Here is a 13,561-nt window from a genome sequence, read left to right on the forward strand (position 1 = left end):
CACTCCTGAGGCAAGTTAGATAGAGATATAGGAGACTGAGGCACTGTAATCTCAAAGATGGGCTTCCCTGGTGGCTCAGATGGTAAACAGTCTAAATGCCAATAAAGGCCATTTCCCCTACTAGTCATTATTGATGTCTAGAAATTTATCAAATGATCCAAAAAGGAAAGATTGTCTAGTGCTGTAAAGAAACACTTAAATCTCATTAACTCTTTATTAAGGTGTGCTAATTGATATTCTTGTGGCAATATTTAGTCAAATGGAAGGTTTCTTTCCTCTTAAGGTTAATATACTCCTGACAATAATATGAACTACAGATATTATGGGAATTATTTTCAACTATCATAATTTCTGCTAACAGTTTATTTTTAACACATTACTGCAGAGCCTGGGTACTGTGACTTTAGGTGGTGTTGCTATAGAGCCTCTGGGGAAAGTTCCTACTGGAGGTGTCTTCCTCTAAAACTCCTGAGCTGTGCCCAGGCTGGTCCCTTCTGATAGGTTGTGAACTATTGTTAAATTCTTTATCTCTATCAGATTTGTTCGTACCCAGTATTGTCACCTGGGTTCCTGTTTGATAGTGACATACTGGGAGAAACTTTAATAAAATAATTACTTGTCTTAGATTTGAATTCCTCACAGCTCTTTGTTAATTTGGTAGTAACTAATATTATAAACACTGCAAGCATCCTGTTTTGGTAGTAATGGTTGTATCCTCAGAGTGTGCCCTCTTATACACAATCCTTCTACCAGAGCATGGCATCGTGTGTGACATGTTTTATGTGTTCAGAAAATATCGGATTGGTAGAAGAATGAATTGGGAAGCTTCACTTTTTGGTTGTTAAAAATTAGAGGAGCAGAAATCTTATGTTATAAGCCTGTAAGATTATTTCTGGTGATAAGAATTTTTTAAGTGGTAAGCTAGTAGGAGAATGTATGCTGCTGCTGCTAAGTCACTTCAGTCGTGTCTGACTCTGTGCGACCCCATAGATGGCAGCCCACCAGGCCCCTCTGTCCCTGGGATTCTCCAGGCAAGAGTACTGGAGTGGGTTGCCATTTCCTCCTCCAATGCATGAAAATGAAAAGTGAAAGTGAAGTCGCCCAGTCGTGTCTGACTCTTAGCGACCCCATGGACTGCAGCCTACCAGGCTCCTCCATCCATGGGATTTTCCAGGCGAGAGCACTGGAGTAGGGTGTCATTGCCTTCTCCGAGAGGAGAATGTATAACATATGACAAAAAGACCAAGACTGATGCTTTGGAGAAAGATCCTACTGGAAATATCTTCCTCTAAAACTCCTGAGCCAGGCTGGTCCCTTCCTGATGTTTTTGAACTTTATTACTTGTTTTCTCAATTCACGTTTCACTGGCTTCAGTTTTTTTTTTTTTAATTGTATTATTTAGAAAATGTTGAAGTATTTGGGATATTTCATTTTATACATGGATCTGCCTTGTGTAATATACAGTCATCCCTCAGTATTTGAGGGGGACTGGTTTCAGCACCCCCTAACCCCCCTCCCTTTCTGACCCCCTCTCCCCCATACCAGCATCCTCAGATACACAAGTCCCTTACATATTAGCATACAACCTATGCACACTTTCCTGTAAACTTTAAATCATCTCTAGATTACTTAGCCTAATACAGTGTGAATGCTGTGTAGATAGGTGTCATTATATGGCAAATTCAAGTTTTGCTTTTTAGAACTTCCTGGAATTATTTTTTTGGAATACTTTCCATTCACAGTTGGCTGAATCTGTGAATGCAGAACCCACTGGCCAACTGTAATTAATTTAGATAAAGTAACTTGTCTGTCTGTCTCCCCGTGCTGTTTCCCTCTTTTCCCTCCTCCCTCTTTTTCATTTTGCCCTAAGGGTTTTGGTAAAATACAAGGTAATAGTTCCTTTTTATTGAATTTTTTAGAATTTGAATAGTGACAGAACATAATAAAAAGTGGGGTTTTTTTCCTGAAAAAAAGGCTAAGCAACCTGCTGCTCTAAAAGCAGGGTAGAGTAGACTGCTGAGTCCCCCCCTCCCTTTTTTTTTTCTGACACCCACTGAAGTCTTGACCATATATTTTATGTGCCTAGTGGTTGTATTAGGAGAGTCTCAGCAAGAGTATGCCAAGGGAAAGGAAGGCCTTTCTGGGGCAGGAAGAGCCCCCAGGTCAGAGCAGGCTCACGTGTTTTTATCACATCTTTGGAGCAGGAAAATCCTAAAACAGATTTTACCTTTAACCCATTTCTCCTCCAAGGAACTGGAGTAAAGGAGCACTTGCTCATGGAATGGATCCTAGAGATCCCTAAGTGTCTGTATATTCTGGAAATTAACACTTAAAAATATATTAAAGTTAGGAAGTCATTGGGAATAATCCCAGAGATCAGGAGAATATGAATGTCATAACCAAAACTAGGTTATTATTACCTCGTGGATCACTCGCTTGCTCTTTGTGACCTGGTAGACTGCAGCACACCAGGCCTCCCTGTCCATCACCAACTCCCAGAGCTTACTCATGTCTATAGAGTTGGTGATGCCATCCAACCATCTCATCCTCTGTCCTCCCTTTCTCCTCCTCCTACCTCGTGAATAATGACTCTTAAGCTTTGGGACTTTAGACAAGATGACCTCTTTAAGTCCCATGACCTTTTCTACATAATGGAGTTAATGATAGTACTGATCTCAGATGGTTGCCATGAAAATTAAGCAAGACTAAGAGCGTACCTGGGTGTTCTTAGGTATAAACCCCCAAATCTGGGTCTGACTGGCTTAAGCAGAAAAGAATTTGGAGAGGATATAGGGATTCTCAGTCTCACTAGAAGGGTTGGAGAGCTGGACTCGGATTTATGTGGCTGTGAGTTAGTCATGGCCGTGACACAGAGCTAGTCTCGGGAGGACTGCTGCGTCTCTGCTGGCCATCCAATGCCGCAGCCTGCATTGCTGGCACTGCGGCTGGCGCTAGCAGTGTTGTTGTCATGCCTGCCTTTGAAGCTGACTCTTGCTGCCACTGCTTCTGGAAATAATTCTGCACCGTCCCTGATTCTTTACATCACTGGCTCCCAGTTTAGGATGTCAGACAAGTGATTCTGGGCCATACAGCCTAGCAGCAGAGAACCTGGAAAGGCAAATTTACAAAATGATCAGCTTGTATGAGGGGACTTGGACTTTGCTCACCATGAAGACAGAAAACTGGGAATTTCTGAAGCAAGAGAGTCAGTCAGTCCCAAACTGATAAATTGCCACTACTTATAATATACTTAGCACTATGCCTGACATGTGGGAAGTGGGTCCCCCCAAACACTGGCTTTTATTAATTTATACTTGCCAGTCTTTGAGGAAAAGGTTAGATTTCTACTCCTAGGTTTGATTTTTGAAGCAAAAAAAAAAAAAAAAAATTGCTGCTGGAGCAGTAAAGATACATGGATGGATGTAATTCCCAAGCAGAATTTACATTGCAGCCCGATTACGTTCACTAGATGGTGCCTCCCAGTGATTTTGAAGTAACTTGAGGGTAATTCTGGTCTTGCTAGCCAGAATGTATAAGCAGCCAGTAACCCAGATTGCCACTGAGACTTTCTTGCTATTTATTGATTGCCTCTCTTTTTACCTGGTTTACCATTTATGAAAAGTGAAAGTGAAGTTGCTCAGTCATGTCTGACTTTTTTCGACCCCATGGACTGTAACCTACCAGGTTCCTCCATCCATGGGACTTTCCAGGCAAGAATACTGGAGTGGGTTGCCATTTCCTTCTCCAGGAGATCTTCCCGGCCCAGGGATTGAACCCGGGTCTCCCACATTGTAGGCAGATGCTTTACCATCTGAGCCACCAGGGAAGTCCTACCATTTATGAGGGGTCAGTAATAACATAGTTTAGAAAGTTACAGGCAAAGTGTCAGAAAACCTAGGTTTGAAAATCTCTACCAGTGACTACTGGTATGTTTTGGAGCATGTTACTTAACCCCTGAGATTCTTTCCTCTGTGTGTGTGGAACAAGAAATTTCCCAAGAATATTATTGAGAATTTAAATGTGCTAAGTCACTTCAGTCATGTCTGACTCTTTGTGACCCTGTGGACCATAGCCTGCCAGATTCCTCTGTCCATGGGATTCTCCAAGCAAGAATACTGGAGTGGGTTGTCATGCCCTCCTCCAAGGGATCTTCCCCACCCAGGGATCGAACCTGCATTTCTTACATCTTCTGTATTGGCAGGTGGGTTCTTTACCACTAGTGCCACCTGAAGATTTAAATGAAAACATGTGGAAATATCTAGGAAATAGTGAGTACTGCTCAGTAAATATTTCTTTTAAAAATAAAACAAGAGCCCTGGGAATTACAGAAGTTTAAGTTTCACATTTCTTTTAAAAAGTAGAAGAAATCTGTAATGTGTAGGTAAATATTTAAGCAGTGTAACTTAGGGCAGCCATTTCAGGGTGCCCTTGAAGTTATGATATTTTTTTAATAATATTGAGATATTTGCCTTTTTCACTTTCATTTTTTTATGAATGCACTTTCTAAAGACTCCATGACGTGTGTGTGGTGTCACAACAGACTGAACAAAGAGGCAAATATGAAAATCTACGTGTCTTCTATTTAGTTCGGTGTTATAGAAATTTACAAAAGTGTAAAATAATGCCACTCTTTTTATTAGACTTTTCTTTCATTTTGAAAATTTTAGTTATTTTTAATAAAAAGTGTTAATGTGCAATGGTGTTTATTTTTATTTTTTAACGAATTAACATTTTAAATTGCTGTTTTAATTTCTGTTTTGGCAACTATTGATAGATGAAACCTACATACATGCAAACCCATTGAAGAGCTCAGTAATTTTTAAGGGTTTAAAGAGATTCTGAGACCAGAAAATTTGAGAATTGCTATATTAATGGAAAGTGCTATGTTTTTCAATAAGAGGAAACTATGATTGACTAATTTATTGGAATGAACCTTGGGCTTCCTTGGTAGCTCAGACAGTAAAGAATCCACCTGCAATGAGGTTCAATCCCTCATCAGGAAGCTCCCCTGAAGAAGGGAGTGGCTACCCACTCCAATATTCTTGCCTGGAGAATTCCATGGACACAGGAACCTGGCAGGCTGTAGTCCATGGGGTCACAAAGAGCTGGACACAACTGAGTGACTAACATTTTTGCTTATTAAGTAAGTGGACTCGGAACAACTTTCAAAATTCATAAAGTCTAGCTTAACAAAAATACACATACAGACAGAGATATGCATGTAGAGATTAAGTGGAATTTGTTGTTAGTTACAGAGAATTCATGCATTGGAGAAGGAAATGGCAACCCACTCCAGTGTTCTTGCCTGGAGAATCCCAGGGACAGGGGAGCCTGGTGGGCTGCCGTCTATGGGGTTGCACAGAGTAGGACACGACTGAAATGACTTAGCAGCAGAAATTTTTAAAAGGAGATTCTTTTCAATGAACTAATGTGATCAGTTATTCTAATCTATACATTAAATGTGCCAGGTTCTAGTCTAAGTTATTATGGAAATACTGACACAATAGACAAAGTCCCTGCCTCAAGAAGGTAACAGTTTAATGAGAGAGGCAGGGATAAGCAAGTAAAAAAATATATATGAATAATTATAAATTGTTATAAATTATAATTGTTATAATTATAAAATAATAATTATAAATAATTATAAATTTATAATTATAAAAATAATTATAAAGAACTACAAAGGAGCAAATATTATGAAATTGAAGAGGAAAATGATGCAGACCTACTTATACAAGAGAGGCTTCTCTAAGTCAAAGATTTTTAAGCTGAGGCAGTATATATGAGAAGGAGCAGAGGGAATAGCTTTCTGCAAAGAGAACGGTGTGTGCAAAGACCCTGAGGTGTTGCCTAAAGTAGGGTAGACATGAGGAATGGTAGAACAAAATGATGTTGGAGAAGTAGGCAAGATGTAGGCCATGCAGGGCCTTATAGGCAGTGGAAAGAAGGCTTTAGTTTAGATGTGTGAAGGGCTCAAATGTGTCTATGGCTGAGAGGTTTGTAAGGGATTATTTGGCCAGAAGAGAATGTTAGTAAATATAGTTTATATTGAGGTAGTTGTGATAGAGGATAAGCAGTTATTTCTCATAACTGTCCCTGGTTGATGTTCTCAGTGACAGAATAATGATTTCGAGAGTGATTTTAATTCAGTATTGAAACTCTTAGGTTCTTACTACTGAGAGTTTGTTCAGAAGATTAAATTTCTTTTTTGATTAGGTTCTTTAACTTACTCAAAATATGTATTAAATAACTAAGTGCCTATCAGATTTTTCTACCAGTTATATCTGTTTCAGTGCTCTTCTTCTTCTTTTTTTTTTAGTGCTCTTCTTTTTAATGAAGTAAAATATATTACCACCCTGGGTGACCTTCAGAACATAGAAAATGCTCTAAAAGGGAAAAGAAACATTGCATTCTCATATGTCAGAGCCATTGGAACACCAGGTATTCATCGACTTTTGCTTTAATCTTTGCTGTGCGTCTATGTTGAAGGACTTAACACAATGTATTTTAACTACCATCTTAATGTTTTAAAATAAGTTTAAAGGATCTTTTACCATTAAATTTTCTTTCTTCAAGTATACAGCATAGTATAGTGATTGAACAAGAACTCTGGAGCCAGACACCTAGGTTAGACTCCCTGTTCCACCACCTACTTACAGTATGACCTTGGCATGCTCAGTTGCTTCAATCATGTCCAGCTCTTTGTGACTCCATGGACTGTAGGCCGCCAGGCTTCTCTGTCCATGGAATTCTCCAGGCAAGAATACTGGAGTGGGTTGCCATTCTCTCCTTCAGGGGATCTTCCCAACCCAGGGATCGAACCCACGTCTTCCATGTCTCTTGCATTGGCAGGCGGGTTCCTTACCATTAGCGCCACCTGGAAAGCCCAAAAAATACAGAATGCTTCACAAATTTGTGTCATCCTTGTGCAGGGACCATGCTAATCTTCTCTGTATCATTCTAATTTTAGTATTTGAGCTGCCGAAGCAAGCACATGACCTTGGACAACTGATTTATTTAATCTGTTCCTTGGTCACTAAGATGGTGAAAATAATTGTGCCACCCTCTTAGTGTTATTGTGAGAACCAAGTGAATTTGAAAAAATAAAAAGGTTCTAGTCATATAGTAGGTGCTCTGTGTCTGCTATTACTGTTTTTATTTCCTAACAGTCCTCATGGTACCTGATTTAGTTTTCAGTAGTTTATAGTATTTGGTAAATGTTGTTGACTGACTTGGCTTCCATTTTTATTTTGGTGTTTGCTGTTTATGACATATTTTTCTTGACTTTTAAAAAGTTTCGACATCACCTTAGCCATAATAGGTAATTTTGTCATAAAGAAATTTATAAATGTTTTATGAACAAATAATAATTATGCTTTCATGATTTTTATGTTAATGGTTATAACTTGGACATGTTAGTATAAAATGTTGTTAAAAACATTTAAAATTGTATATGCTCTATGAAATAAAATCATTTATTGGAAAATTCTGTTTTTACAGACATAAAGCTTGATGGCTACATAGTTTAAACTTAATGTATATGTAAAATAATACCCCACAATCAGCCTATTAATTGTTTCCTTTTCAGGGCCCCTCAGGTTATTGTATTTTGTCCACAGTCTGTAATTAAAGTCAGTAAGAGGGATGAACTGTACAGAGACTTACACTGCCATAGTGGAGCCAGAAATCCATGATTTATATTTTAACAGGATCAGTCTGACTTCTGGGTTTGGAATAGAGTAGAAGGAGCAATAGTAGAATAAGGGAGAAAATCAGGAAGTTATAACAATAATGCAGGCAGGAGATGATGGTGGGTGGTTTGGACCAGGGTATCAGCAGCAATGGCAGTGGAAATACATTTGAATTTTAGCAGTAGTTTGGATTGTAAGAGGTACTGAATTTTCTGACATATTGGATATAGACTGAGAGAGCAGGGACAAGGCTCTAGGATTTTGGCCCGAGTTCCCTCCCTGAATGGTGAAATTGCTAATAACTAAGGTGGGGCAGACTGGAAATAGTTTGGAGAAGAAAGCTCTGCAATCGACTTTCAGACACCATACTTGTGAAATACCTATTAGACAGGCAAGTAGAGATATCAACAAGGTAGTTGTAGTTGGATATTACTAGTCTGCATTTGATGGTGGAATACAGACTAGGGATATACATTTATGACATAAAGTTGTGAGACCAGAGGAGACCATGAAGGGAGTGAGGCTAGATGGAAAAGAGACTGAACTCATTAGATACTTCATCATTCACAGGTCAGTAGAGGAGGTGGAAGGAATGACCTGTGTGTAATGAAGTGAAGATAGGGTTTTAGTGAAGAGATAGTAGCAATTGTATCAAAGGATGCTGAAAGATTGATTAGGATAAGAACTACCAGTTGGCCATTATGCTTAGCAATATGAAGTTACCCATGCCCTTGATAAACATGATTTTTGTAGAGTGGTAGGGATAAATGCCTGACTAGGGTATAAGAGAATACGCAGAGAGCAACTGGAGACTGTGACTATGGAGTCTCATATAAGATTTTGCTATTTAGGGAAGGGGGATACGAGGCAGTGGCTGGAGGAGTATGTGGGGTTGAGTGATGAATATTTTAAGAAGCGTATTTGTGTGTTGACATGAAAGATCTTGTGGAAAAAGGAAAATACATTATGGAGAAAAAGGAAGGAAAAATTATTGGAACAACATCTTTGAGTAGACTAGGGTAGATGGAATCTAGTGAATGGGGGAAGGGGTGGCTCTTTGCTGGGAGAGTGGAAAATTCACCTATGGTATTAGGAGAGAAGACAGAGAATATTGGCATCAATTTAGTTAAGGGGGCAGATACATACGGTGCTGGGAACTTTTGGTTTTACTTAAGTGATTCATTTTCTTAATGAAATAGAAATAAAGTGATCAGATAGTGTGAGGAAAGAAGAGATGAACCAGTTGTTTTAGAAGGCCTGAAAACAAAGAATGGCTGTTACACAGCAGTGATAGTTGATGTCAGTAATCTAAAGTGAGACCATGGGTGTGGTCATGCTGGCAGGTTCTTGTTTTCTTCCCCCAGTCATATTCATTTTTATGAGTGTAAGTGCAGAATAGGCAGATTGTTTGATTTAACTTGGATTGTGTTTTGGCTAGACAGGCAGGTGAGTGATTATAAAGACTGACCATGGAATTTAAGCTGGACTAGGAGGGATGAGAGGACCTGAGGTGGGTGAAGGACAGTGAAAATGGTTAAGACTGTAAATTCGGGAAGGTTAAGGTTATGTACTAGACGAGTGACCCAGAGATGGAAGGGTGTGTGTGTGTGTGTTTATTTTTGGCGGGGAGTGCTAGACATTGAAAATTTGGAGGATTTGCAGATTGGTGATTACAAGCCTGAAGTGGGACAGTGGCTATGAGTGGTTAAGGCAGGGCTGAAGAGAAATCACTGGAGTTTCCAGATAAGACCAAGGACTGAAAAGCTAGGATTTTGCAAGGAGAGCGTGACAGTGTGACAGAAGCTAAATTTTTCATGAGATGCGGGGATTAACCCTGGGTGGGGTAGTAGATGACTCCAACAAGGCAGAGTGGTGAGTGGAATAATCTGATGAAATGTGATTCCAGTGATAGAAGATTAGGTCAGGGAGGGGAAGATAACTACCTGGAAATGGCAGTGAGAAAAAAAAGGGAAAATAAGATATGGAAACGAAGAAGTTGTCAAAGGAATGCTTTAAGAAAATTTCCCAGAACTGAGGGATTTGAGCCTCCAAATTACAAGGGTTCACTGAATCCCAGCAGTGTTTAAATGTAGAGCCATGCCACAGGATCTCATTTTGAATTTTTAGAATATTGGGAACAAACACTATTCTAAAATTTTCCAGAAAGAAAAAAGTATGCAGTTTAAGGATCAAGAATCAGGATGACTTTGGATTTGGGAGCCAATGAAAATGGAGGAATGCTTTCAAAACTCTTAGGGGGAATGACTTGAACCTAGAATTCTATATGCAGACAACTATAGTTAGTAAGAAAGTGGAATAAAGCCACTTGGAGAAAGGTAAGGTTGCAAAAAATGTTTATTCCATATATCCTCTCCCAGAGAGGAGCTAGAGAATGGGAGCAAGGGAACAAATTAGTCCAGAAGATGAGGGTAACAGGCCAAGGCCCCAACACAAGAGTGAGAATCAGAGAATCCCCAGGACAATAATGAAAGTGAGTTCCGAGGATGAAAGTTGGGGTAGGTTGAGTAGCAGAGTCCACATTTGAGCAAATTGGAAGACTGCAGAAATGTCTGCAAAGAGAGGGAATAGATAGTAAAACAGATACATTTGAAGTATTGGTGGGGGGGTGGGGGTGGGGAGCTTAGACAGTTCCAGAAGAATTTAGGAATAAATTAGCAAGGAATCTAAACAAAAATTTTAAAAAAGATAGTTATAACTGTAGTGAAAAAATTCAAAAGGAAATTGTATTTACTGAGTCCCAACAATATGAAACCATGAACTTCCAGATGTTCAAGCTGGATTTAGAAAAGGCAGAGGAACCAGAGATCAAATTGCCAACATCCGTTGGATCATTGAAAAAGCAAGAGAATACCAGAAAAACATCTACTTCAGCTTTATTTATTACGCCAAAGCCTTTGACTGTGTAGGTCACAACAAACTGGAAAATTCTTCGAGAGATGGAAATACCAGACCACCTTACCTGCCTCCTGAGAAATTTGTATGCAGGTCAAGAAGCAACAGTTAGAACTGGACATGGAAAAACAGACTGGTTCCAAATTGGGAAAGGAGTACATCAAGGTTGTTTATTGTCACCCTGCTTATTTAACTTGTATGTAAAATGCAAAATGCCAGGCTGGATGAAGCCCAAGCTGGAATTAAGATTGACGGGAGAAATATCAATAACCTTAGATAACACAGATGACACCACCCTTATGGCAGAAGTGAGGAAGAACTAAAGGGCCTCTTGATGAAAGTGAAAGAGGAGAGTGAAAAAGCTGGCTTAAAACTGAACATTTGAAAAATGAAGATCATGGCATCTGGTCCCACCACTTCATTGCAAATAGATGGGGAAACAGTGGAAACAAGGAGAGATTTTATTTTTGGGGGCTCCAAAATCACTGCAGATGGTGACTGCAGCCATGAAATTCAAAGATGCTTGCTCCTTGGAAGAAAAGCTACGACCAACCTAGATAGCATATTAGAAAGCGTTACTTTGCTGACAAAGGTCCATCTAGTCAAAGCTATAGTTTTTTCCATGAGTCATGTATGGATGTGAGTTGGACTATAAAAAAAGCTGAGTGCCAAAGAATTGATATTTTTGAACTGTGGTGTTAGAGAAGACTCTTTCGAGTCCCTTAGACTGCAAGGAGATCCAACCAGTCAATCCTAAAGGAAATCAGTCCTGAATATTCATTGGAAGGACTGATGCTGAAGCTGAAACGCCAATACTTTGGCCACTTGATGTGAAGAACTAACTCATTGGAAAAGACCTTGCTGCTGGGAAAGATTGAAGGAGGGAGGAGAAGGGGATGACAGAGGATGAGATGGTTGGATGGCATCACCGACTCGATGGACATGATTTTGAGCAAGCTCCAGGAGTTGGGTGATGGACAGGGAAGCCTGGTGTACTGCAATCCATGGAGTCTCAAAGAGTCAGACACGACTAAGCGACTGAACTGAACTGAACAATATGAAAACTGACTATTGATCTAATAAAAACTAGAACTATATTGGGCAAATTGAGGGGATAAAATTGTGTACATTTGTGGAATGAGGTTTCAGAAAAGAGAGCTATTTATCATCTTTCATAGTGGGAAGTCAGTAGACAATACTAACACACACAAATAATCAGGAAATAAGAGTGTAAGAGTGTCATTTAGGGATTTGAAGGTAAATACCTAAAGAAAGAGTGAGAAAGTTGGAAGTAGTTGTCCCTTGGAAATTGGAAATGGGGTCAAGGTAGAGGAACTGTTAATTTTAAAAATATACCTTATAGAATTGTCTCTTTTTAGATAAGAATAAGTTTGATTAAAAAATAAGCCATAAATAGAATACAGACATATTCATATATAAAGTATAACATATAAAAGTTGTGTGGTGAATTCATACTCTCTGCCCTACTACTGGGAAAAAAAATCACATATTTGTTGTATATCTTCAAGTATAACTCATTTTTAACTCCCTCTTAGTTCTGCTCTTACCTTGACTTGACTAGAACAGACTTTTTATAACTTCTTTAACTGCCTGCATTTTCCCAACTGGGATCCCTACAAAAGATTTTTCTTTAAACATCGTAGAGCATAAAAGGGTGTAGGAAAGTATTCAAATAGAATCACACAAACTAACCTCTCCTTTCTCTCCCCTCCTCTCTCTTTTTTAGAGCACAGAGCTGTCATGGAAACTGCTTTTGTATATGGGACCACATACCAATTTGTCTTAACCACGGAAATTGCCGTTTTGGAAAGTATTGGGTATGTATAAGACACATAAGTAAACTATTTTAAGTTTCACCTATTTCACATTACTTTTTCAGCATTTCTGTCGTACTCTCACAGCATGGACTAATCTGACAGGAATCGTAAGCAGATGTGAATATATAAATGAAACCTGAAATCTTCTTCATTACTATCATGTGAAAGTGAAAGTTTCTCAGTTGTGTCCGACACTTTGCGAACCCATGGACTATACAGTCCATGGACTTCTCCAGGCCAGAATACTGAAGTGGGTAACCTTTCCCTTCTCCAGGGGATCTTCACAACCCAGGGATTGAACCCAGGTCTCCTGCATTGCAGGCGGTTTCTTTACCAGCTGACCCACAAGGGCTGTACTAAAATGAGCTTAAAGATACAGAAGTGATGTTAAACTAAGGTGAACCAAGACAATATGGATAAGCCACAGATGTGATCTCTTGAGTGGTCATGTGTTTAGAAATATATCTACCCCAGTAATCAGATAGGGGATCAAATAACAGCTTTTATGACTAAGCTCTAGAGATTCTTTGAGAGTTCCATCAGTTACTATACCAGAAAAATCTTAAATATATTTGAGTACAATTTTGAACAGATGTTTTCTAAATGTTTAATTTTCTTGTCTAGTTTCTAGCTTACAGTTGTAGGTAGAGACCTTCTTTGGACTCTTTTTGGCTGGGCAACCTAGGGGTAAAGTTTTTCTTCCATTTAGTATATAGGGACACAAGAGACATAGGAACACCAGTGCATTTGAATGACTTTTAAGTTTGGCTTCAAAATATTATTCAAGAAAATTAATCCAAAGCAAGGCAAAAGGGTGATTGTGTGACCCTTTTAAAACCATGCAAGAGTTTTTAATGAGTCCTCTTGCTCACCGCTCAGAAAATAGTGACTATTTGTTAAACCACACACAATTAAATCCCAGATATTTTACAGTTTGGTAAATTTGGATGTTAGTGCATAGAAAACTGATAAAGTGAAATGATTTTTTGGGGGGGGGGTCGTTGGGAGTGCATGGGCAAAGAATGAAGTACTTGCAAAGAAAATTTATTGCTCTGTACAATATCAACCAACATTCCTTTTCCCCTCTTCTTCGTAATGAACTGCCATTCTGCTAGTTCC

General features: G+C 39.1%; 1 protein-coding gene and 1 non-coding gene across 7 annotated transcripts in view; one reads left to right on the forward strand and one right to left on the reverse strand.

Moving 5' to 3' along the window:
* The window catches only part of TXNDC16 (thioredoxin domain containing 16), a 96,421-nt gene that overhangs the window by 26,779 nt on the left and 56,081 nt on the right, over positions 1-13,561 (forward strand). For all 6 annotated transcript variants that reach the window (XM_055536697.1, XM_055536699.1, XM_055536696.1 and 3 more), the window contains 2 exons: positions 6,320-6,441; positions 12,352-12,442. In XM_055536697.1, coding sequence (XP_055392672.1) covers positions 6,320-6,441; positions 12,352-12,442 — 213 coding nt within the window. The remainder of the gene's footprint in view (positions 1-6,319; positions 6,442-12,351; positions 12,443-13,561) is intronic.
* On the reverse strand, positions 6,890-6,994 carry LOC129622218 (U6 spliceosomal RNA). Its single transcript, XR_008699889.1, has one exon. It is a non-coding gene; the product is annotated as a U6 spliceosomal RNA (small nuclear RNA).

This window comes from Bubalus kerabau, chromosome 10 (assembly GCF_029407905.1).
Source record: "Bubalus kerabau isolate K-KA32 ecotype Philippines breed swamp buffalo chromosome 10, PCC_UOA_SB_1v2, whole genome shotgun sequence".
In the NCBI taxonomy this organism is placed as follows: domain Eukaryota; kingdom Metazoa; phylum Chordata; class Mammalia; order Artiodactyla; family Bovidae; genus Bubalus; species Bubalus kerabau.